This window comes from Vanellus vanellus (assembly GCF_965231255.1).
Source record: "Vanellus vanellus genome assembly, chromosome: 2".
In the NCBI taxonomy this organism is placed as follows: Eukaryota; Metazoa; Chordata; class Aves; order Charadriiformes; family Charadriidae; genus Vanellus; species Vanellus vanellus.
In genome coordinates this window covers 133029299-133056994 of record NC_138906.1, presented here as the reverse complement: position 1 = coordinate 133056994, position 27696 = coordinate 133029299, and the positions used below count along the sequence as shown (strand labels likewise).

The following is a 27696-nucleotide window of genomic DNA, read 5'->3' as shown; positions in this document are numbered from 1 at the left end:
GTCAAATATACATGAGTAGAGAGAAATTTATGATAATGATCCATTTAACTCGCAACAGACTCAAATTACCCTATTGGAATGCAGTACCAGCTTTAAACATGGCACACCTTGAATCAGATCAGGAATTTTTACATGTAATATGTACATTTGAGTGAATGTCATGAACCAGTTTGTCCAATTTATGAGAAATGTCTGATCAACATCATATTTATTCTATTTTTCCCTCATCTTGTATTTCTCATAGTATCTCATATAATATCTGAAAATAACTTCAAGTCACGAGAATGTATTTTGGTATCAATTTTGAAGTAATTTTACAGATGCACTTCTTACTGTTTTGAAGGATTTGTGGGAATCCGTTGCAAGAATGCATTATTTTTACAGCCTTCCTATGAGGAACCTCAGTTTTACCTTTGTATTTTATAGGACAAGATTATCAATAAGTCTCAGTGGAAGTTACCAGGGGACCATGGAACAGATCTCTATTCCTTCAGAGCCCTAAAAAGGCAACAGCAACAGTTGGATCATTTTTTTCTTTTTTTGAGGAGATACAGCTGCAGACAAACAGACAGTGTTGGATAGCTGAATCTTATTCTGAATAACAAACCGTAAGAAAGAGGTGTACACAATCGGCTAGCTATATACTATTTAAGCACGAGCTTTAAGATACAAAAACACCCAAACGCAGATGAACTAACCGTTACTGGTTTATGGCTCCTTAGTAACTCAGGCAAAGGCATTTTCCAAGAGCTGAGGAAAGTGAAGCTAGCTGCCTTTGCCCTAAGGAGACGTTGGGCGGGCAGAGCAATAGCTGCAACTGCTCTTCTTGCCTTCTCTTTGGAGCTCTGGCAATAGCAGCAATAGCCAGTGTGGCTTTCAGGGACTCAGCCCAGGCAACTTCACTGCCTCTGGCAGTCTACTGCTCCAGGCAAGCTTACCTATGCCCAGAACTAGCAGAGCATTAAATTATACATATACCTACTGTTTGCCTGTTCATAAGCATGCACGCACAGCATATATCTAAAAATACTCAGTTGAAGGGTGTACATTTCTGTAGCAGGATTTTGCTAATAAACTTAATGAACTTTTGTTTTCCATGTATCCTTATGTTTCTGTGTAATTCAATTTATTTGTTGCTCTTTCCCTATGCTACATGTCTGCAGAACTGACAAATCAAAGCTGGTAACTGCAGGTCCAAATCAATAAGAAAAACCTGGGTTCAGAAACTGCTGCAAAATTTACGATACCTCTCTATTGACTGGTGTGAAGCTGAAAGGAGGCTTGAGAAAGAAGCTCAAAGCAATGGCAACTAAAGTTCTGCTCCTTAGTCCTTTTGCCCAATATCCACAAATACTCTGTGAGATTCCTGCACGCCAAGCTCTCAAAGAGCTTTAGGAATTATCTGGAACTCCGTATCTGCCAATTGCTTTGATAACTCTGGTTGGAAATAAAATATGTTCAGTATTATTTGGCTTTATTAGTAGCAGTACTTAAGCAGCTGCCTGACAGACTGCAGGACTGCATTGCCATTTGTCTTTTTTCTTTCATATGGTCCTTTTTTCCTTAGCTAACAAATACTGAGCCCTTCTTTTCACTTAATTTATCAACACTAAAGTGTGCTATAAACCAGTATTGCTATGGTTGAACAGGCATTAATGTGTCCTCTAACAGCTGTCTAAGACTTTGCAAAAACAAACACCTATTGTCAAGTTATTTGCCTTAGAAAAAAGCGCAATCCCTTCTTTAACCTATATGCAAATTTCTGATGCAATACAACTAGTGCCAAAATTCTGATTATATAATTAAAAAAAAAAATGTTTTACTGCTGGTTATGTTTTCTGCAAACTGCAAATCTGCAAAGATTTTCTTAAATTTCAAAATAAAAGGACTGATGAGAATACTACCAAGTATAATATCGCACTCCTTTAAAAAAAATACATAAAATAGCGATACATTTTAAATAGACACCTCTTGTTTACTAGTTTCCAAGCAAATGTTACCAAAAAGCTAAATTATAGTTGAAGTATTATAATGTCATATTTCATAATGAAATTTAGAGTTTGCATTATTTTGTTCTCTTAATTTTGTAAAATCGAATATAATCTGGTAAAATGGATATCTGACTAACCTTTAAGAACATACAGACAGAGTATAAAATGATTGCATTTTCAATGGGAGCTATACTTGTAAGTCCAACAACATGGGGGTTTGTACAAGATTATAATAATTTACTTCAAAATATCACCCTCCATAGAGTGAAAAAATTAAAACAGCCAGGGAACTGAAAATTCAAAAGGGTTAGGCAGATTAAGTTTTCTTCTCTCTAGGATGACAGTGCTGGCAAGCACAACTTTTATCTTTATGCAAAATCTAATTTTTATCAAACTATTTTTTAAAATTACAGGATTATCCATAAGGGAAGATACTTACAGATACTGCCACTAGAGAGGTACTCTGAAATTCATCAATATCTTCTGTAAGTGTTTCAACCCCAGGTACTTGAGCTGTTCCAAAGAGGTAGAAGAGAAGTAAATCACTCCAATTAAGTAAGCATTAGTCACTTTGAAAATAAAATGCCTATAAATTAACTGCCAGGAAGGTAAATGTGGCTACTGTAAACGAACCGCTTTTCAGTTACACTTCAATGGATTTTAATTTATGTCTGATTTTAATTTATAAGCTTAATGCATTCTCTAACACGAATAGACTGATAAGCAAGCTTCCTTCAGCTGCCAAGGTGTCTTGTAGATTATTTATTATTTTTACTATTAAAACTAAACATTGTTTGTCCTTTACAGAAATGAGTAGTGGATCTTCAGCTTTAATAAAATCAGTAAAATTAAATGTAATTAATTCTATTAAACTAATTAGAATATAGTAAAAACCCTGGAAGTAAGAAGTTCTGGTCACTTTAGGCAATGTTTAAAAGTCATGCAAGCTATAATTTTTGCCCATACCGCCACATTTGTAAAACAACATGACTTGGTGAGAAGTCTAGAATGCCTCTTTGACACATACTTAACCACTTAAAACAGAATTTATCTACCTATGTTGGAGAAAGCAATTTCCAAGTAACACGCGATGCAGTTTCACTCTTTGCCTGACAGTCTGCTAGGCGCTTAGATGCTGTTCATAAGCAGCCTAAGAAAACAAGATGCCCCGATCTTCCCTGGGTTCTGCTGTTATTCAGACACTTAGCAGGGAGGTCCTTACGTTTCCTGAGTACCCTGATTCGTCAAACATCTCAGACTAATGTAAAGACAGAACTATACTGAAATACTGCAACCATGGTTACCACGTTCATTGCAAACACAAAAGAAAGCGGAGGAAGAAGAGGTGATGAGGGTGCAAAGTTGTGGTCAGAGAACTGGGCAGGAAGTGGGAGATGATGACACATTTTTGCCACTGCCATATTTAATTCTCAACCCGAATTCCCACATATTTGCACCCCTATTAATTTTTTACCTTGATCATGCAGTTCTATCTGGAATAGCACTATATGTGTTTCATACATTCCTATGTACATCCCCAATTTCAAACTTTTCCTCTACATCCAAACACCTGTTTTGAACTTTCTACTATATTGGAAAAAGGAAAAAACCAAAACGCATAGAAGCTACACATCCTAGTCTTTTCAAGTTTCTTCAAACAGGAGTTGCCTAACTGCAAATAACAAAAAGCAGTGACTCCTGTTTGATAGGGAATAAAACTACTGATGTGAAATTTCTTTGGTAAAATTTATTTAGCAAACTAAATACTCTGTATCACAGCACAACCTGTAGATCTAATAACACAATAGAATAGGAAATACCCGATGTACACACTGTGGCGTAGTACCATATAATCTGTCCTTTTCAGTCCCATTCTATTACTCCAGGTAGAGCCACAAAAGAAATAAGTCTTTGCCCACACCTCAGAAACACGTGGTGTTGCCTGCTACACTGCAAAGTAACTCACTTTACAAACAGCATTTCTCAGACAAATTGAGCAGTGGTTTAGAAGTGTTATGCTTTTCATTTATCCAGTATTAAGACTTTTCTCCCTAATAAGTTATTGTATTTTAAGCTTCCTTCTACAAGAATGCACTGACTGCAAAGATCTCATTTGCAGTAATGTCTTCTTTTCCTGCCTTATATCATGGCTGTCACTGGTATGGTACTTTTCAGCAAAAGGGACTGAAACAAGTGAAACAAGGTCCTACAGTACTTCTAGGCAAATGGGATTAAATGAACAATTATCCTTTAGTGATATTATTTCTTAATATCCAAATTTAGAAAAAAAAAATACACAGTAGTAGATGACCTCTACAATCTCCCCAACCTGAAAAACAGACTGTGGGTTGACAGATGCAGATTTTTGCTGAATCAATCCTGTGTCTATGTTTTGAAGCCTCAGCCGTTCTCCCCATCTATCTGTACAGAACAAAAGCAAGGCTTAACGGAGGACTGATCCAAGAGACAAACCTGACAGGCTTGGCATCTACAGGGGATGTTTGCTGTTCAGTCACTGAAGCTGCTTCTTCTAATCAAAATCAAGAACCTAGCTATTAAATTCTTCCTTTAGTTCTTTCCTGTGAAGTGGTCCAATGGGAAAGAGACACGGTTTTGAGAGGCATAGTTTAGGACAGTAAAAAGAAACTGCAGCGTTAAAGCATCTTGTGTTCTCCGATCTTGAGACCCGATTCCCATTTCTCATTTTTACTACTTAGATCAAAGACAACTCTGTCCAATTCAGCAAGATTATACTAGAGGGAAATCAGTGTAATGGTTAATTAGAACCAGATCCAGATTGCCAGCGGAGCCAGTATAGCGCCTGATGTTGCAGATGATCTTTGTACATAAGCTATTTCATTGACTTTATTAGGTGGAATTGCTTTAGTAAGGCTTATTTATAAGGGCTGTTAGATCAGATGTGCTGCCAATTACTTCTGAACCTAGTTCATCTGAAATCCATGAGAGATGCTCCAGATCTAACAACTTAACAATTTCCCACTAACCCAGAAACAGATCATTATCTAAAGAAAGCTACCCTCAACTTTGCTCTGCATCACCACCTTGCTTGCATATTCTGGAACGAATGGTTTACATCAGCACTTCCCAATGCATAGTTTTATCTCAGTAAGGTCATCGGTACAGATAAGTAAGAGCAGAAAATAAATTCAAATAAACCCGGTAAGTGAAGCCTGTTAGCCACTTTTTCATGATATAATACATTCTTAAGAAGGCATAACTAAAAATTCAGTGCAACATGATGCCTTGGTTACTTAGGGTTTTCTCAAAATATCTTTAGGAATCTCTTTTGTCATCTTCTTCTCATACATAATATTTATTGGAAATAAATATCAGATGCACAGAAAACAAGTAATGTGGTGCATTTATAGGCAAGATTGATTGAATGGGCAGTTGCCCGAGTTCTGTGCCTGTTTCTAGTCTGTGCCTACTTGTAAAATCCAGATGTGCTTTTTTCAAATCAGCATGTATTACTAGCCAATGTTTTAGGGAAAAAAAAATATTTTGAAAGGCCGAATGTTCCTGAGAGCACCTCTTGACAGAAATTTGGCAGTACCTCACTGTTGACCTCAGTCCTTTTGCCCCAGGGGCTTTGCTGTTTTCTAGCTATATGGCTAACAGGTTCATGTGTATTCACAGACACGAGATAGATATAACAACGTGAATGTCATTGCCTCCCCTACCTAACTTTTACTCCCTATATTTTTATTAGAGGTGTTTTTTTAGGGGAAGTGTTCTCAATGTTCTCTATATCCATACTGACTCGATAGCATCCAGAAGCACATAAAGTGGTCCAAGTTCCAATGGCTCTAGCGCTCTTGGGCTCCATACTCTGAGACCATGAAAGATCCAGCTTCATTATTACACATCATCCAGCACCTTCTCACAGTTTCACCTCCTTTAATCCTGGTGCCTCTGCCATTTAGCAACAGCTTACTGTTTTATTGGAGTCTACGGTTTCAGAAGATGGCATGGCAAAGCGGCCATATTTCCACTTTAAGAACAAGGGTACTCAGGAAGGAAAAAGGAAGACAGAGATCTGTTCAAAGCCAATTGTTTCAGTGAGTGTAGAACTTTTTCCTACATGTATGTCTTACCACTCTACTTCATTCTACTATAACAATCTCAGTCTTGCATATCCCCTTACCCATCCCAAACAAGTCACCGCCACCTCCCTTTCTGGGGATTACCCTCATAACAGCAGAATTTTGCCTTCCTTTCACAGGACTTGAGTGCAGTCTGGGTCTCTCTTGCTGACAATCTTCATTAAGCTTGTAAGAACATTATATTTTGAGATTCTGAGTCCCCTATTAATTTTTTAAATAAAGTGATCACAGGCAGATGAAAGGAAAAACAAATGTCATGACTGCATGAAGCCACGCGTTCTCATAAAACCAGTTTGAAAATTATCTTTAAAGACATACTAGTTACTAATGCTGACATATATTGATTTACAAATGAGGCAAGAGAAATATGTGAAAGCTCAGGTTGCCATCATACTTAATAGCACATCTAATAGCATTAAATAGCAGACAATTAGTAGGATAATTAAAAACAAAAGTTAGTTCCGATTTGTTTTGCGTTAATTAATCAACATAGCTAACTTGTCTGTGGCTGCTGAAGACTAACTGCGAATCAAATGCTCCAATTAATAGACCCATCTGGTTCTGCCAAACAGTAAGGGAATGGACTGAAAGATTTATCTTTGCAGATTCTCAGCCCAAACCTCTATTCCTTTCTGTCTCCATTCCAGTGACAGCTAAGATAAAGTTAACCTTCATCAACTTAATCTTTCATGGGAAAGCAGGGCATTCTCTGGTAAGATATCCCTTAAGATGTGCCTTTTCCATTAGTTTTCAGCTGGTATTCTGTTCAAAAACCTGAGCAGAAATTGAAATAAGGTTGAGTGTCCTGACTGCAGATTAGCGCGATGTATGATTATATTTGTATGAGGAGAAAAAAAATGTTCTTCAGAGCTACAGTATAAATTCCTTTTTATTGTATTTCAACTCTAGTCAGTGGGCTTGGAGAGATCAAAGAAGTATTTCTGATGCTTAATTTAAAAACAGGGGAGAAATTCTGTATCTCTTTTTTTTATATACTATTTGAATCCTATGGATGCATTTGTAATATTAAATTAAATATTTCAAAGACTATTCTTTGGCATAGAGGCCAACTGGCAATGAACAGCTCATGTCTATGCTATTAAGCTATTTTACATCCTAAACAGTGGGCTAACATACAAACTATTTGCTAAGAATGAATCCTGGCCCAAGGTGGCTCCCGAAATATACCTAGGAATTATTCTGGAGTACTAACTGGCCATGACAAAAACCATATTAGGAGCTCTTCTAACAGATTTATGTGTAAACGATTGAGCTCCAATTCACAGGAACACTCTCTGGAACTGTTTAATCTTCTTTTACAGGCATTACCTCTACTCTTAAATGCAAGATGCTGGTATTTGGGTTGATTATTTTTTTTGTTATCAGCAGCAAATATTTATATAACTTACCCTCAGAGTCTGACACTGCTGGCTCAGATGTTTGAGATATCATGGAGACATCTTCTGGCCTTTCTGCCAAATTATCTCCTTGCAATCTAAATTGTGGAAAAATGGAATGAAAACATTTTCAATCGCATTCCATGGATAAGACACAGAAGAGTGTTATCTCTGACTACATACCCTACTCACAACATTGTCCTAAGCAAAATAGTAGCTTTGCTGAAAAGCCAGCATCCGTGGCTCAATCATATCATCCCAGATTGTCTAGTAACCAAAATTAGCCTCTAAAAACCAGTCAGCTGAATCCTAGCCGATGTATTTTTGTAAGACTTATTATAACAAATGAAACTGCGAGCTTCCTTCACTGCATACATTCAACAGTATCTTAACTGAATGGGACTGTACCGGGTGTCTGTGTCCAAGTGTTGGCAGTGGGGGGGCTGCAGGGGTGGCACTGGTGGGGAGAGACCAGGGCTGCCCTGTGCCGGGCACAGCCAGACCCACAGCAGGGCACAGCTGAGCCCCTCAGCCAAAACAGTGGTGCCTTGGAGAAAACATAGTTAAGGAAAAGCAAACAATACCACACAGGTAGAAGATCAGGGAACAGAAAGGGTGGGAAACATCAGAGGGAACAGCAAGGTCGGAGGAGCAGATACTCCCTGCAACCCATGGCGAGGAGCACGTCAGAGACAATATCCACTGCAGCCCATGGAAGACCCACACCAGAGCAGGTGGCTACGTCCTGGAGGGACTGTGGCCCTTGGAGAATCCACAATGGAGGAGATATTTTTCCTGAAGGACTGCAGCCCGTGGGGAGACCCCCTGCCAGAGCTGGTGAAAAGTGTGAGGAGGAAGGAGGGGCAGAGAGGAGATGTTATGGAGCGACCCCGACGCCCCATTCCCTACTCAGGGGGTGGGGAGAGGAGTCTGGAGTGTAGGAACGAAGTCAGGCCTGGGAAAGGTGGGAGGAAAGGTGTGGGATTAATGTTTGTCTTTTTGTTTCTCATTACCTAAATCCATTTCAACTGGCAATAAATTAAACTAATTTACCCCAAGACAAGTCCGTTTTGCCCACGACAGTAACTGGTAAGCAATTTCCCTGTCCGTACCTCAACCCACAAGCTTTTTCATCCTCTTTTCTCCCTTTGTCCTGAGGGCAGTGAGTGAGCAAGTGGCTGAGTTGGGGGCTAGCCCTTAGCCAAGGCTAACCCACCACAGGTAAAGACATGCAAGAATATTTCCTCCTCCTTTTTTAAATGAAAAATACAGTAATCACGGCAGGCTTCGTCTTCAGGCTTTCCCCCTGCATCAGCTGACTGCAATGCCTCGACAGCAATTTACAAAACTAGTCCTTGTATCTGTTCTTTTAAATGAGCATCGCAAGAGTCCCACCATCCTTCTTCGGGCTCTTATGAGTCCTGAGTACAGATTCTGCTCTGAAGAAATGGTTTGTATCTCTTAACACAATATAACTGCCATTTACATAAAGGTTATCTTACCTTGAATTTATTCAGACATGAAAAGAGTAAGAAAAATGCAATTCAATTTTGCAAAGCCTGGGAATCATAAAAATGCATTGAAGTAAAGCCTTGGGGAAAGAAAGAACTTCTCTCCTAAAAAAAAGTTCCTTTCACTCTATATTCTCACTCTCTGCAGCTGTTTTATGCTAAACTTTGAATTAATCATTGAAACTAAACAGAACCCCCATGTCCGCCCTATCTGAATTTCACATTTTGTGACTCTCACAGTTATCTAATATATTTGAATCTTAAGTCATCTATTTGTTTGTACCTTCTCAAAACCATTCCCTCCACACACACAATTACTTGATCTCCTTTTATTGCCCCTGGGACGGTTTATTTATGATGGAAAGCTCAATGTAAATTCATGACTCTTACCTGAGAAGGCAGTTCCACAGAACACAAAACTCAAGGAAACAAAAGTGTAAAACTTTTTGAGGTCTTCCTGTATAGCTTTATACCTGGTTTGTAATGGTCTAGTTACTAATTCTTTAAAAGTCTAGCTTGTCAAACAGGCTCTCCTAAAGATGACAGTCGAACAGGAGCAAATCACTTTGTACTGTAATAAGTAATTGGGCAAAAAATTTTGCTTCAGCTAAAATGAATGCGTGCTCGCTATGGCTTCAGCTAAGATGGGTGTGTGCTTGCTACGCGTTTGGAAAAGGGATAGTGTTAAATAGGATATAAGACAAAAGCAACAATTGGAAGTACCGAAACTTGCAGAACAAAAGGTGGTGTAGTTAGCTAAGATAACCACAGGAGTGTAAAGAATGAAGAAGCCACAAGAAGGACATGGTGATAAAGACTTCGAGCCTCCCTCCAATGACTACCAGGAAGACCCCTGAGGAAGCATAGCGCCTGAACCGCTAGAAGGGAGGGGGTGTGCTCGGGGGTGGGTTGCATTCCAAGAACTCATTAATTATGTAATTGAAGGTGGGTTGTGTTCCAAAACCTCATTGATTATGCAAATTATGTTCCAAGAAGAAACATGAATAAGTATAAGGAATACAAAATAAAAACAAGTGTTTGTGAAGGAAAAAATGAGCCACAGGAGGAGAAATCCCCTGTGTAACTCCCAGCGCTGTAATGAATATTCTCTGCTCCACTGAATTTGCCCCGGACTAAAATTCAATACAGTGAGCGTGTTTCTCTCAGTATCATTATCCTAAAGATATTCAAATAGGGAGAAAACAAATTGCAAATGAAATAAGCACACAAAAAAGGGAGATCTCAAAAAGTCACATTGTTTTCCTTTGCATTAAAATTGACCTGTCCTCCTTCATTACATACTAAGCATGTTTACTGCAAGCACATATTCAAGTTTCTAGGATATGCATGGAATTGCAGGAACCAGAAGTGACGAACTCTTCTCTGCAGCCATCTTGATAGTTTATTTGTGTTTAATTAAAAGAAAAATTGCTCCAACCTCCTCTGCTTATATTGCAGTCATAAAAAAAAAAAACATATCTCTAGAAGTAGTAGCTGCTTCTTTTATCCCATCAGAATTTTCAAGATCATATAATACATTCCCATTCTGAGCTATCATAAATCCAAACCAGACATGAAAAACTGAAATTATTCTCATCTTATTCTGGAAATTACATACATTTAAGCAGCTCATTGTCTCATGAAAAATATGCAAAAAAAAAAATCTTTTCATTGTATCTGGTCAGAAAAGCCATTCATATGATTTCTCTTTGTAGGAGAAAATGGCTGGGTGGGTGAATAAGATGTTTGAAATATCTGGACCTCATTTTCACATCCAATTTTCAACCTATTTATGTATTTCTTACATGTGGATTCATATTGGAATTGATTCTCATGACTCAAGCAACAAAAAAGTCACAAACTCTTGCCCACCAAAAGAACTGTTACTTGGACTGTTCTTCAACAGTAATACTACCCATGACACCTCAACAGTAAAATGAAAACACTTAAAAATTCTTAAGCAATAGACTAGAAAGAAGCATATGAAACATACATCTAGAAGAGCTTCTGAAGCATTCAGAAGCTCATTATACAATCAGAGATTTTCTAATCTGTCCTGTGCTGTGCCATGCTGCAAGCATCATTAATATTGGAAGGCCTAAGCTATGAGATCCACTTATCTGGTCTCTAGTACTACAAAAACATTTTCATCTCCAACTCTTTTTCTTGCAGACTAGTGTACGAGAAGTGTAAACTCCAAGGTAGACTTGATTATTTATTGCCAGATGCCAAATAGAAATTCCTTGGTGTCCCAAATTTTGTGTTGGAACTTTTCATCCACTGCTTTGGAAAAAGGCGATTATAAAAAGAGCAATGAGTCACATCCTTGTTTGCAAAGCAATCGAAAAGAGTTGAGCTTTTCTAAACCGGTGGCTAGCTTTGAAAATCTTGGCTTATTTTTGCTGAGTACTCTTAAAAAAAAAAAAAGTTACCTAAAAATTACTATCTTACTAACACTTTATGGAATATTTCAGTTAGTAACTGAAACATTATTTTGGCTATTATTTTAATGGGAGTCTAAACTTGATACCTTGATAGCAAACATTTTTTTCTATATACATTCCGTTTATAGTGTGATCTCTTGCTTAGAGGCCATTGTTTCAGTTACATTCAACCAGCTGCATGTTGGAGCTTCAAGAACTAGGAAGGCAAACAGCCTCCAGGCAAATATTTCAATTTCCTTTGACCCAAAAATGCATTCTGTAGGACTTGTTCCAAGACTGCCAAGGACTTCAGGACCAAAGACATTCTGAATAAATGGATGGGTGGAGCAGCATTGCACCAGGTCTATCACTACAAACAAGCTTGTGGGTACATGAAGCACAGTTGTACTGCCAGGAAGATTTAGAAAATGTGATACTATAAGAGTATGCAAAAAAAGGACAAAATGATTTCATCTACAGTCCTTGAATGAGTCACAGCATAATAAAATTCTATATTGCCTCATCAGAGGAAGGAAACGGCAAACAGGAAAAATAAAGTCAAGATTGAAATGATAGATTTTTTTTTTTATCCACTGCTTTGAAAAGGTCTTTTCACACTCCTGAACAATCTAAGAGCACACACAATATTATCTAAGAAATGGCAGTGACTAAAGTCAGCAAAAAGAAAACATGTTGATTCCTTCAGGATTCAGATTAGGAAAATATTTCCTCTTGACTTGATATCTGAAAAAGCAATGTTTTCTAGAAATATTTAAGATTTGTCACTTTATCAGAGATTTTATATTATTTCCATGTAAGTTGCCTTTATCTACTATGTTTATTATTCTATTACTGATGGTGCAGTCTTTGGAAGCAGAAGTAACCTACCTAAATGTTGTGGTTTAGGCCAAATCCACTACTGGGGACCTGAGGGACCCCAGACGGGACCGACAGATGCTCCCCTCTACCCCTCTTCAAAGAGAGAGGCAGAGAAGGAAAAAGAGACTTATGAGTTTAGAAGGAACTAAACTACTTTAATGAAATATTATTAATAAAATAAAAAGAAATAATGAAATATATACAAAACCGTATCAAGCTCCTGAAATGACAATCACGTCACCGGCTGGCACTGGGGCAGTCCCAGACTGGACTCAGTGACGGACGGGATCTGGATTCTGGGTCTGGATTCAGGATCGGGATCACAGGCAGACAGAGTCCTCCTCAGACATCGGCCATTGAAGGAAGAACCCGTGACCCTTTGATCCCTCAGCTTTTATACTGAGCATGAGGCAGATGGGATGGAATACCCTGTTGGTCAGTTTTGGGTCACCTGTCCTGTCCGCTCCTCCCTGCAGGTGGGACCCCACTATGCTTTTCCGCTTCCGACCCTCCAACGTGGCAAATAACAAAGTTGGTTGGCCTTGGCTGTTATGGCAATAAGTATAAGCAGGAGCCTCTCTGCATACCGTGCCTGGGCATCAGCTATAGACAATTGGTCTGATCACTCTGAGACAGTGAACATTAACTGCATATTGTGCAGACAATTTCAGTTGTTAGAAGAGGCCCAGCTAAGAAGTGAAGTTACTGAACAAAATTGGTTCTGTTTTACCTCAAACCAGGACACTAAAAAAAAAAAAAAAAGAAACTTTTTTTCTTTGTTTTTTTCTCAAAAAGTTCAGCCACCTTAAATTTTCACTAGAAAAAATGAGAAATTACTTCACTGTGCACAAATGTGATACGGAAGAAACGTTGCAGTTTTGATTTAGAACACATTTATCAAAATAGATTACTGTTGTGTTTAAAATCATGCCCATGTTAAGTGCACTGCCGAACTCGAGCATTTAGGATGTTTTTCTTAAAACATAGATTATTGGAGAACAGGGCATGTTATCAAGATGAGAATATCACAATTTGACATTTCAACAGAAGTCACCTATTTTACCAGATGAAAAAATACTAAGATGAAAGTATTATTTGAATCCCAGTTGCTACACTGAAATGAAAATGAAGTTAACTGCATGATTTACATTGCGTAACCTCTCACCAACGAGGCTGTGTGAAATAATCTACATAAACCCCCATTCTGACTCGTATGACAAGATCTTTTTGAACACCTTCAATATTTCCCTGGCAGTTTTGAGAGCCCGACAACACCTCAGAACAATTGTTCTGTGGTATCACAATTACCAACAGTCTTAATGAAACACTTGTAAATCCCTATGATTACAGAAGTGGAAAACAACCTACTGACATTGATTTCATCCTGCAGGCAGTGCAAGAAGCAACACCCAAGAGAAGTATCATATACTAGTTCCTACTCTAGCTCCATTTGTTGCAAAAAAAAAAAAAAAAAAAAAAAGTGAAATAAAGCAGACTAATGGCCATAAATGTTTCAACTTATTTCCATTTTCAAGATGACAGAATGTTCCAGAGGAATTTTACAGGGATTAAATATGCAGCATGTAAGTATCTGTAACATGAATTAGTGACAGGGACATTGTATGTACACCGTGCAGGTGGGCTAAGGATTCAGTGCCGATCTGCATTTCCTGCCTGGTAGATGAGCTCTGTTGAGTGGCTGTTTGGTGGAGTCCAGCTGGAAGAGGCTGACCAACCACTACAAAGTCTAGAGCTTCTCTTGTGCCTTTCAGAAAGACCCATTCTAGCGCTCAAAGAAAGACTCTTGAGCATTTCTGATGGCACAACTTAATGAGGAAATGATTCATGGACTGACTTTATTTCCCTTCATAGCAACCTCCTCATCCTCCCACCCTATTTTCAAAGCCAAAATAACATCATCCCTGTGGCAATACAATCATTACTAGCAGGAGAAGACACCAAGTGCATCTTGATCTTTCGTTTAGCATTACTTAGCAGCTGGAAATAAATTGGCGCAGTGTGAGCAGTCATTCTGCAAGATCAGCTTTGCTTTCAGCTTGAACACTCATCCAGCATATTGTTTGTTTCTAGATGGTACTGTCTATTTGAATCAGACTACAGAGTCAGATTCTTCCATGTATTTGCATAAAGCAAAGAGTATTCTGTTAGCATGAAAGAAGGAATGAAATAAGCGGTATGAATGAATACATGCTGTAAGGCTTTTTTTTTTTTTTTTTTTTTTTTTTAAGTCTACAATGAGTTTTCCATAGCAGCAACATATTCCCCATTAGATGACTTTGAAAAACTAAGAGCATTTCCTTTTTAGTTTCTGGAATTTAACAGTAAGTCCTTTTGATACTATAATACATGCTACTTAATTATGCCAAAAATATTACAGTTGGAGCTATCTACGTAATTTTTATCTAATATAGATAAAATATAGAAGTAGACACAAGAAAGGACCCTTACATAAGGAAGGTCTGCTCTCTGCAATATGCAAATATTTGAAATGACATCTACTTTTTCAAACACAGTTCACTAGGACATATTTCCTAGTGATCTTTTCTTCTAATCAAACTCATATTACTTTAGCAGACTGTGTGGTGAAACTTGTCACTACTATCTGAAAGTTAGTCATTCCCCAAACTTGACTTATTTGACGAGAAAATAAATGTTGACAGTATCTAAGGCCCAGTTGAGTTTATTGTTCTTTATTGCAATCAGCTATATGGCACGTCATCACACTTCCCCATTCATTTCGTGTGACAGAACTAGTGGTCTTGTTGTCAAATCTCTCTGACACCTATCAATATCCTATTTACACGAGCTATTAAGAGGACAGCTTCTTGACATTACGGCAATTGTTGCTTTAGAAAGATGTTAGATTTATGACCTCACTTAGAAGCTGAAGAGACAAGATTATCCCACAAAACTATTCCTTATATGAATCCAAAATCCATCTAACAGCATCCTAAAATGACTAATTACAATGGGTACCTAATAAAGTGTGGTTATAGTGGGAATGGAGGGAGAGAGTAATACTAGAGGAGCTGTGATTTCTCCACTTGTACTACCCCTAAAACAATGCAGTAGCTGTCATACAGTGGCAGAGTTTCTAGACAATAGGACACTGGAATTAAACTAGATCTTGGGGAAAAAATAACAGGGAACAGTTGATTACGTTTTTTTTTTCTCCACGATTTAAAGTTGGCATGCGTTTTCAGATTTGAAATTTGTGGAAACATTTAGGCTTGAGCAAAATGAATTTTTAAGAGGTAAAACAAAGTCCTGCTTTGAGGGCAACAATGGGTATGTCTATACTTGAGTGTGTATATGACTGCAAGTACAGATGCAGGACAAATTCCTACCGAAGAACTCCTTCAGTGCACTGAATATAGACATACACTATGATTGTACTCTATCTCAACACAATTGTCCTATGATATTCTTAAAATTATCAGTAAATGAAATGCAAGTAAAATCCATGTTATAGCAGAATATATGGAAAAAAAAAAAAGTTCACTGGTGAACATCATTCTCACAGTATTAATGGATTAGAAGAAAAAAAAAAATACTTCCAAGGAGTACCTCAGATTCATAAAAATAATTAAAATTATTTAACCACAAGCACAGGTACTTCCTAACATCATGGCCTAATAAGAAGGAATAAAGTATCCTGAAAACAAAGAAATGGAAATGTTTCTGGTACCTAATATTGAGATATATGCTCTTTAGTACTTGTTCTTTGTGTAGACTACTAATTCAAAGTACGTGCATTATAAATTGCTCTGTGCTAGTGTACAGCAGAGGTTGTGCTTTAGGAAATTTTTGCATCAAATCAAATACTAAACAGGAGAGGAGATTCACCTTCAGAGGAGGGTGACTGTTCCCTCACAGACAGAGGAATTTCAATTATATTTAGATTAATACTATTCTGACATAGTCTACCAGAAACATCTCGCTTAAATCACCAAATTCCCATTCAAAATTCCTATTCCTTCCAAAAATGAACTGAAAAGACCCAGACAAAAGAAGGGTTATCATTTTTGGACAAACTGTCCTTTAACCCCCAAATAAACAGCTACAGGCCAGAGTTACATAATTCCTGCGTATGTGGCCGGCCTTCAAATTGTGGTAAATGACTATGGGATTTCCTTTTCTTTTTAAACATAGCAAACTAGAGCTGTATAAATTTGCTCAAATTCTGATGTTCCCCAGAGGCGAACAACAGAAACATTGAAATTCCACTGGAGAAGAAATCCCGAAAACCTGTTATTTCAAGACAACACAAATGCTTCCACTGGCTTTTTAGTAATAAAGGAAAAAACCTCCAGGGGCTCCAAGACAGTAAAGGGCACTCCTGGAGGAGGAAGTGGGAAATTATGCGTCTGAGAATTGCAGCTCCAGTCATTCTCTCAGTTCTGCCCTGTGTCAGCTAAATTTTCTTGAATCTTGGTAATTTCTCTAAATCTTTATTTGCTTTGTGTGATTCATCATTTCCTAAAGAACACACATTTCATTGGAAAATTCCTGATCTGCTTTGCTGAAGACTCAGCTGACTTCTTTTAGATAGACATGGCGAGGAGTAGGGGAAAGTTCAGCAAAGGATCCTTAAATCTTCCAGCAAAAAGAGTGGTAAGGCTGTTTTAACCTTCACCCAAGATCAGCATACATTTTCAAGGCTGCAACCACAAAGAAAAGTTCTCGACTGTGAAAAGAAGAGGTAGTGTCATGTTTGTATTCGAATCTTAATTAAGGAGATTTTGCCTTGTTGAATCACTGATTTTGCTTAAATTATTTCAAAGTAGGTTAACTCTTGAAAAGATCCTAACAAATACTTGAGTGATTTACAGTTAGTTTCTTTATGAAGTAGTTATTAATTTGGATCAAAACCTGTAATATACATTTTGTAAGATTAATGAATATCACGAACTTCTTAACAAAAGAAACTTATTAAAAATATAACTTGATGATGTTCCTTTGGCAACCAAAGGGAATTTCAGTCAGAGATGAGGTGAAGCATAAATTGGACTTATTGGACTTCCTTTTTTTCTTTTTTCCTTTCAAATCATCTGCTTCCTTTTTTTAATTTAAAACATTACACCTACATCTAACATCTCTCTCTGATAACACTGCAATACTGAATTATAATTTCCCTAGAACAAATACATAACTCCAGGGAAGTTATAGCAACAGAGATCAGACAAAAGTCCTAAAAGCCCCCACATGCTTTTAGGTTACACTGAATGTTTTCTTGCACCTTTCCCTAGCAACCTCAACACCACACCAGTAACAGTACTCCAAGCTTTATAATCGTTTGTCCTGACTTGCCTATATTATGGTGAGTTCATTTCATTCTTTGTTCTCCAACATACTGATCCAAATTCTGATCTCATGTACCTTGACTTACTGTCTCCACAAGTTCTGCACTCCGTTATACTGGTGTAAAATCCAAAGCTTCTCCAGCACCTAAATATAAAGCCAGGAAATTCTGACCCATTCCATTTGTTCTACAAATGTCTTTTACAAAAATAAAAATGTTAAAACTGTGCCAGCAAAATTCTTAGTGTATTCACAGGTACAGAGACAAAAAGATGTCAGTTTTTCAGTATACAGTATGCCAGTTAATATAATGGTAAAATTATATTAAATAAATATTATTAAACAATAAACAGGCAAAAGTATTCTTTTGCTAGTAAAAGTCTACATCTGCTTTAGCTACATATTCTAGCTTCCTACTGAAGATTAGATTTTAAAAGAAGTTTATACAAATTTCAGATCCATAAACTATAGAAGAAAAATGACTTAGATCTAGGGGGGCAAACACCAGAGGATTTTGAACTCGGTGAGTAATGAGAGCGGCTGGCACCTCTCCGGTCTGAAGTAATAATGGGAAAGCTCTCCAGCATGTCACTTTGTTATATTAAAAAAATCAGTGTCATAGCTTCTGTTGTCACCATAGACTAAAATACGGGAAGCATCTGCATTGAAGAGAAATGAAGCATGAGGACTATCGGATTATCCAGGAAGGCAGACATTTCCAAAATCAAACTATAAGACTACATGAATAACTACAGATATTCAACAAAATTTCTGAATAAAATGTAGAGATATAAACTTAGTGACATATTCAGCATGTTCCCCAACAGGGAGGAAAAATCCATTTTAAAGAAGCGGTGCAAAGCTCTCAGGCAGGAGTATGTTATTACTACCATCAATTCCATTTATGTGAGAAATACAGCCTTTTTTTTTTTTTCTTGGAGTTTCACCCTGATCTAAGGTACAGTTAATCGCAAATAAATCTATTTTCACTAATACTATTTGGATCACAGTCTGTTTCTTACTTTTGCACTCACTTTCTTAAGGACACTATTTCTCAGTGATTGCACACTGAAACACAGCAAATGATTTGAAAAATTATAAAAAAACGTAGTTAGAAATGGATTTTGGTTGAAGTCCATTCCCTTTCTGCAAATTAAAAGCATTAGTTTCCAGTCACTTTTGAAGATTTTTGTGGAAAGCTTCCATGTCACCAATACGTAATTCACAGCCATAATGTTTTCAGCCGGTAAAACTAGAGTATCCACTTGCTGCGCAAAACTTACACATTGACACCGCCTGCAAAATAATCTTTTCTGTGTGCTGTTTGCCTTTTCAAAATGTCTGAATGCAGGTCTTTGTGCATTTAAATAAGTACACTCTGCAGCTATTTCTGAGGAGAACCAAAAGTGGAAATATATTTCCCAGAGTAAGGAATCCATAAAGAGACTGAATTATCTAATCCTTTTACAAGATGGGGAATTAAGCCATTCTTATGGCAATCTTTTATCTGCTGCTGGCTTCAAACCATTATCTCACAGGAGAAAAATTACAGTCTTTGTCAGTCTTTTCAGACTTAACACTCTTTCTTCCCCTGTGAACCATTTTTTCTAGGACTTGTGAAAGAGTTTTGTGCATGTGTGTCTTTAAGGGCTATATTAAACTGTTATCCAGAGCCTCAAATTATGACCGACAAGCTTCCCTGAGCTCATGATCTCCTGGCTTCTTCGCTATATCGTTTGCATCCAGAAGCAACTGCTATTGCCGATATACATCACAGGGTAGCACCAAACAGAAAGAATCTATAAACACTGCAATAAAGAATTAGCTTGCGAAGCACACATCAAAGAGAGCAAGGGAAAAGAAGGGGGCGAGGCTTGGGAAAGCACTTGTCTTTTTAAATTATTGAGGGGGTTAAATGTGTTTTGTAGTAGAAAAGAGAAAGAGATGCCTTGACAAGATCTACAAACGAAGAACAGGATGAAATGGATGTTACCCTCTATTAAGTTGAGAGACAGTACAATAATTTTCAGGACTAGACAAAGTAATATTAATTTAATTTTCAAATATGCTCCTACAGCTTTCATTATTAAAAATCAAGACAGGTACATTCAAAAGAACTAAAATATCCTCTAAGTCTATTCTTAGAATTTCTCAACAGCATTTTTTAAATGTTTACAAGTGTACCGACCTCCTCATACCAGTCTATCTTTTCACAATGAGCCTGAGATAAAAAATATAGCTACTGTTGAGAAATAGTTCTTAGAAAAGATGCCCTAGGGACACATCATTAATTCACAGCATCTTATACTGTATTCTTCTTCATAACCAAAACCAGATAATAATTCCCTGTCGGTAAAGGTACCGTAGGGCTATGTCCAGATGAACTTGCTGCATTAAGTGCCACATTTCCAAAACCAGTCCTATCATGAGAACAATACATTAGAAAGTATGTATAAGATGCAAATCACATGCAAATTCTATGTACCTAGTGTATACGTTTCAAGTATGTCTATTTTCACTAACATTCAAACACTTATCTTCCTTCAGAGTTCTTCCATTTCTCTTATCCTGATTGACAGTTATTTATGTCAAAAACAAATATACCCCACACGTGCAGCCTTTAAGGAAATTAAATAGCTGTTAAATCACACTCAGAGGGAAATGCTTTGTCTCAAAATACTGCATAATGCAAAGACACAGACACACACTGTTCCTTTAAAAGAGATATATGCTTCATCTGAAAATACTGATTTCTTCACAGCTTACAGAATTTTTGATAGCAGACAATGTTGTTGTTATCACAGTATTTTGTGGAACTTCTGATAGGCCTGAAATTATTGCTTGGAGGATTTATCCAGTGGGAAATGCTGGTAAACGAGAGGGAGGAACAAAGTCTGACCCTTCTGGGATTTCTGTCTGAGCACTTGATATAAATCTCCTGTCTTATATTGTTCCCTCCCCAAGACACGGTTAAGATTTTGAAAATAGAGAGACCTTGGCCATTCTTTTAAAACACGCATTCATTGGGAGTTTTCCATAAAAATAATTAAGGTTTGGCATTAAAAATGATCATATCTCGTGCATTTTAGAGGTCAAACTTAGATCCATGAACTCAAAAAAATCATTTGAAATCACACAGATATTCTCTATTTTGCATATAGTAAGATGCTCAAAAGAAATACGAGTCAGTGAAAGAAAAGGCAAGCCAGTGTGTTACTGTGACAATTTATCAAATCAACTTACTAACTATTAAAAATTAATTTATGTTCTCTGTTGCTGATAACCACTAGGATCAGTAAAAACATTTTCTGAATTATGTTCTTCTTTCATGGTTTCCTACTTTTTTTGAAAAAACAAGTAAAATACCAAAGGGGCACACTACTCCAGAAAAGAAAAGATAAAGTGGTTTATTTTAGCTGTATTTAACACTTACAAAATCAAAAGAAGAAAATGGAGACACTATTGCAGTTATGTATGCATCAAAGCTGGGCAAATTAATCACTGCCGAAATTCAACTCGGCCAAAAAGCTAAATGAAATTTTTTTTAGTATTTTTTTTTGCCACAGCTTTTTATTTTCTTGTAATTCTTTTTGTTTTTCTACCGCATACAAAGTTCTAAGTAGCAAAAGGAAAAATATGGGGTTTTGCACGATATTTTCAAAGAGAAAGGAGATTTTTAAAAGTTATAAAGCACTATTATACAGAGTTTCATTTGCTGTTTGCCACTCTTAAAAGGAAAAAGATGCAAATAAAAGACTTTGTTCAGGACAAAGTCTGTGAAGCTAGCACAAACAAGCATGAGGAAAATTCAACTGGTTGAAACAAGAAGTCCAATAAAACTAAGGTTACAAAAAGAAAATAAAGGAAAAAAAGAATGAAAAATAGTGACAAGAATCATCTGGAATGTTCAGTATTTTCTCCTCTGTAAGAATAGCCACTTAGAAATAGTACACAGACAGAAAGCTAATATGAAATGCAAGATGGGAAAAAAAAAATATACGTAATCAAAAGGTTTGGTAACATCTGAAGACATAAACTTCCTAATGTTCTGTGCATGAACTCCAATTTATCCCTCAAAATTATTTCTGTACCAACAACTTTGGTTTGGAAACATTTTTTTTTTCCCCTTGGTACTTTGAAGTCATTTGTTGCCAAATTTAAGGAATATTAACAAACCAGAAGTTTCTGCCAGAAACTGAGTCACTAAGATGGCCTTACCACTACTGGGCAGACATACAAAACCTATTCTTTATGCAAATGCATGTACCAAACCACACTTATACCTGTATCCATTCCCTGCTATTACGTCACAGTGTACAGAGCCAACCCAGGGATTATATGGAGGATTTGAGAGGTTATCCTTTCTGACACATCCATATATTACTGTTTAATTAGAAATATAAACTGTATGACACTATATCGTCCTCTTTCCTACACTTCTGCTGCATGATTAGACAGAAATTAGCTGTTTCCTTTAAAAGACTACATGTTTCAAAGGTATATGTTGCCCTTGTGGCTAAGGCAGCCAATGGCATCCTGGGGTGCATCAAGAAGAGTGTGGCCAGCAGGTTGAGGGAGGTTATCCTCCCCCTCTACTCTGCCCTGGTGAGGCTGCACCTGGAGTACTGTGTCCAGTTCTGGGCTCCCCAGTTCAAGAAGGACAGGGAGCTGCTGGAGAGGGTCCAGCAAAGGGTCCATTACAAAGATGATTAGGGGATTAGAACATCTTTCTTATGAGGAAAGGCTGAGGCACTTGGGTCTTTTTAGTCTGGAGAAGAGAAGACTGAGAGGGGATCTTAGCAAGGCTTATCAATACTTAGAGGGAGGGTTCCAGGGGGATGGGAACAGTCTTTTTTCAGTGGTGCCCAGTGATAGGACAAGAGCTGATGGGCACAAACTTGAACATAGGAAGTTCCAGCCAAACATGAGGAGGAACTTCTTTACTTTGAGGGTGGCAGAGCACTGGAACAGGCTGCCCAGAGAGGTGGTGGAGTCTCCCACTCTGGAGAAATTCAAAACCCACCTGGATGCCATCCTGTGGAACCTGCTCTAGGTGTACCTGCTCTGGCAGGAGGGTTGGACTAGATGATCTCTAGAGGCCACTTCCAACCCCTGTCATTCTGTGATTCTGTTATCCTGTGATTTGCACACGAAAAAAGACTAAAACGTTTTATAGCACACACACACAGAGCCCCCCAAAGCAAAATTCAAATCCTACTGGGTTCTTTGTTACATTTCTGTGTAAAAGGCTGTACTGTAGACAAATCAAAACCCATTTAAGTGTATAAAAGGACAAATTTACCTAAAATCACATTCCCTAAGCAAATAGAACTTAGTGTGGAACATAATAAAAGATTTAGATGCAAGTCATCTGGATGCTCTGCACCTTCTGCTCTGACAGAATACTCACTATACATTTATTTACACAGACCTTTGGGCAGTAGCAAAGAAAGCTAGGAAAAAGGGGAATTAAAACTATGGATCAGGTCTAAAGAGGAAATGTAATGTTAAGTTTTCCAAATGTTATGTTCATATTATATCATGATTTTGATATCATAAATTACAATTTACTCTCCTCAAATCCCAATTTCTAGTCATATGCATTCCAGGATCCACCATTGTAGGTTACTCCTCACAAAACATTAAATTAGGAAGGTAGTTAAAATCTATAAAGAAAAGTAAGGATTTAAAGACATCCTTTGAAGTCACACGCACAGTGCTTTACTCCTAACGCTGTTAGGAATAGATAATTTTATACTCTCAGTGATCAGGTTCTTGTCTATCTAATTCCGTCACCTCTTGGTTTATATGAACACTGCAGTTAAAGGAATGATTATAGTTCATGTAAACATACCTGAGCCACCCATAAATACCTGAACTGCCTTTAAATTAGGACCTGCAGATGCTGTCACTGAACAGTTTTGACAATTCATGTAGCAGCTAAGGAATTGTTGCACAAGCAGAAATCTCCCTGCCAAATTTTAATATAGGCATAGCCTTTTATCATCTCACCCAGACACCACACTGTCACATATGCTGAGCATAAGGGAAAAACAGTCCATGGAGTTTTAATGTCTTTTAGTCCTGCATGCATTTTCAAGGTACTACTCCCTTTAGAGTGACTCACACCAAAACAGCTCAGCCTGGGAAAGAAGGCTTCACACTCCGACTTGAACACCAGTCCAGTGAAAACAGAGCAGAAGCATCTACAGCGATGGCTTTGTCTAATTTGGCAGAATATAAACCTAGACCACCTGTTAAAAACCACACCAGCAGCAAACTCTGCATCCTCCCTTCTTCCAGGATCTATGGCACCTTTATGGGATGTCAGAGGTTGCCCCTCTTCTTCGCCCTACCTGATCAGACTCTGTCCCAATGTTGCATGGTGCAGCACCCATTCCCTGACACCTTCCCGTCCCCAGCTGTGGAGTTAGTCTGGGATTACATGCCTGGGTAAGGTAGGATGACCCCTCCCATTTCAAAAGACAAGTCAGCCATCCCAGTGGTTTCTGTGCAGGGAACACAATGACAATGAGAGCAGACTAGCCATAAACAATAAGAAAGGGATCTCGTGAACAGCTGAAGTTGGGGAAGATCAGCAGGCTTCCTTCCTTCACTTGAGGAAATCTTCCAGGAGCCCATCATCTCTAACTGCTTTTTAAATGTAGTCTGTCAGTATTTATGATCTTCTTCACAGGGGTAATTAATTTCATTTATTTCCCTCTTTGTTACCTGAAGTTTCAGTAGTGTTGTCTGTGGACAGCACATAGAGTAACATGGCTTAACAGCAGTTTTTTCTCTATTTACAGTCATCAGCTTTTCTGATTTTGATAGTTAAATGAGACACACTTGTCAGGCTTCAGACGCTATTTTCTGCACAGCTCATCAAATTTTCCACCAAATGCTTCTTAATAACCTCAAGTCTCATTAGTATTGTTATAGCTTTGTGATATTCAGATAAAGCATCTCCATACAAACTCTTACTCTGTAAGAATCGAAAATGGTTGAAGCTAGATTAACACCAGAGAATTCCCTGACCAAACAATTAATTCCTGTTCTTTTCTAGAGAGATATATCATGGCCAATTCAGATAACAGTTCTATTCTTTCCACCATTATTCTGCAATTTCTGGCAAATTATAGCTGGTTCCTTCAGTTCTCTTGTCTCCTCCCCTACACGTTCATGGTCCTCATGGCTCTATGTCATGATCTGCTTAAAGTCCAGTGGTGTATTTCAGAGAACTTATACATGATTTTTAAATTTCACATACTACTACATAGTTTATATGACTATGTCCCAAGTACGCACGGAAGTGGTAGAGACCACACTGTAGGAAAACAAACTTACTAAACTTACTAAAATATTGCAAAAATCCAGATGGTTAAAGAAAAGTTAACTGGCCTTGGTAAATAAGCAAGCTAATCGGAAGACTGTTTGGAGGACAAGACATCTTAAAGGAGTCAGAGATACAGATGATGAGCAGGGCACAATGAAGATTTTACAGCTAAGGCAAACCGACACAAGAATTTTCGAGTATTTTTTCCAAACTAAGTTTTCAGAGAGCATCTGTAAATGTTAGCATGTGCAAAGTATCTAATTTATTCTACATTAGCAGCTCAAGCACACAAGTTACTACACTTGAACTGTATTCCACAACCCAATGGTGACAGTTAGAAAACTTTTTTAATGTAAAGATGTACTTTGTTTGTTTATACCTATATATTGATTCCTCTAATGTGTTAAAAGGTGTTAGGACATCGTGCTTTTGCTCTAGCTAATCTTGAAATATTAACTAAAATATTGCATCTCAAACCTACATTTGTATGCGACTAGTGCTCCTTCCCAACATTCTTGTTCAGAAGCCTTCAAGCTTGTGGCACAGTATGTTTTCTATAATCCCATTTCTTTTTTAATCACATGCAACCCCTTTTTTGTATTCTATTGATGTTAAGAAGAATGAATGCAGCCCTTGCGCTATTAAAAACAAAAAGCTTCTTACTTCCAGGAATGCATTGGCAAGACTCCACAAGAACAAGATTTAACTTTTGAGCATGGCAGTGGGCATACAAGGCTAATGGGTGGTCCTTACAAAAAAAAAAAAAAAAAAGAAAAAGAAAAAAGAAAACCCCCTAAAATTCATTCAATAGTACATTAATATTATCTTACACCTTACGCTTGATTAAATTCTTGCAAAACGCTCAATGTGTAACTCACAATACATGAGAAAATATGGAAGTGCTGTTTGGCTTTTACAAATTGTCATTTAGATCTTAATTTAACCCATATGAGTTTTGCTTATGTGTGAGGGTGTCTTATGATTCATCGGCCAAACCTGAAATTCATTTGTTTTGCCTGTACGTGAGAAAGGATTCACAAAATCGTGTTATAGAATGAGTCAGTCTATTCTCTAAGTCAGTCGGACTAGTTGTGCCCTTAGATGAAGAAGGAATTTTTATTTTAATAGTTTTGCTCAAATGAACTAAATCCAGGTCAGTTGTACTAAAAGTGTCTTTGCTAACTTTCCGGATTAAATAGCAAAAAGCGAGCCTTCCAAATACAGGGGGGTTTGTAGCCTTTTTTCTGAACCTATAAACCTTGTTTTGTTCCACCTTGTGAATGATGTCACCCCTTTATTTAGATGACTTAATATGCTGCTTAACTTGCACTGTAGTCCAAGAGCAGCTATGGGAATAACATTGTTCTGTAGCTACTTTCCCATTTGAAAAACCTCTTAAAGCTGTTATCCATCTGCATTTCGCTCATCGTGTGTGAAACATCTATACAGAAAACAGTAAGCTCTCTGTTTCTTACAGCTATATTCCAGTCTACAAACCAATTTATACTCCAGGAGAATTAACCCCTCCTTTTATTTCTCTTTCTCTCTCTTGTTTTGGGGTTTGGGGTTTTTTTGTGTTTGGTTGGCTTTGGGGGTATTTTTTTGGTTATTTTAAATATAAACTGTAAAAACCAACTTGGTGTGATAGCTTGAAAGAATCCCCCATCTCTACCTCCCAGATGTCAGGGTGGAGAACTTTACCTTCTATTAAAATTACCCACCTGGGCTGTGATAACTCTATCTATCTATTATTTGAAGATGATTGGCGAAATTATCAGCGCTGAAGGTTAGGTACTAGTTTCTAAAAAAACTTAAAAGTTTGTGGGTTTTATTCTAGTTCAAATTATGTCCATTCTCGATGTAATTTCTTATGATTCAGGAAAAAGCTCTTACTTTTGTCTGAGAGACTTAAGGAAAGGGAGAAAGTTTTGCAAAACGCAGCGCCTCAACAGCGTGGCAGGTTTCACCCACAATATAAACTGGATTTAATTTGCCTTGTAAAAAATACATTTTTATCTCTAACTGCAGTCTCTCTCATTTGGCATTCTTTTTTAAGATCTTCCTCGGACACTGTGTTAAGCACTGCATCAGAAACAGAATAGGGGATTTCAAAGGGAAGAACTATTACTGTGTAGAGTAGCAGCCTAGTGAGAGTCAGAGAAAACCGGCTGCACAGGACATTTAATACTAGCTTGAACTAAATGCCACTTAGTAGCACAGGAATAAGGTTATACCAACAGAGAGAGAGAGAAAGAGAGAGAGAGAACCAGAAGCTGCTAGTATTGTCCCTTTATTATTACATTCTAGAATTTGGGTCCTGCTTTTCTCATATATTTGAGCGGTACAAAGGGACGGAGATAAACTGGAGCTAAATGAAGCTTGATGACAAATATATCAGCACAGGGGAAATAGTTGGTTCAGTCCATTCTTCTCACAAGTAACTGTACTCCCATGTTTAGCCCATTTGTAGGAAAGTACAGAAGAGAGAAGACATATTGCTGCACTGTACCCTGTACACCACTGTGCAGGTGTTCTCAGTGGGCATAGAGAATTAAACCAGCACTCCTCTCAGGCTAAAGTAACCTACACGTAGCCATAGACCTGCTCTCTCTAATTCTCAAATACTGAGGGAGCTCTAATGATCTAAGGCAAGAAAATGTAATCCTAGTAGCAGGAAGGTCTATGATTTACACACGATTTTTATGAAGAAGTA

At 37.6% G+C, this 27696-nt stretch overlaps 1 protein-coding gene across 1 annotated transcript in view; it reads right to left on the bottom strand.

Moving 5' to 3' along the window:
* LOC309668979 (uncharacterized protein C8orf34 homolog) overlaps positions 1–27696 on the bottom strand; it is a gene marked incomplete at both ends in the record, with an annotated part of 203829 nt that overhangs the window by 60228 nt on the left and 115905 nt on the right. Inside the window, 2 exons of the mRNA XM_082479547.1 lie at positions 2431–2504; positions 7525–7610. Of these exons, the coding sequence (XP_082335673.1) occupies positions 2431–2504; positions 7525–7610 (160 nt within the window). The remainder of the gene's footprint in view (positions 1–2430; positions 2505–7524; positions 7611–27696) is intronic.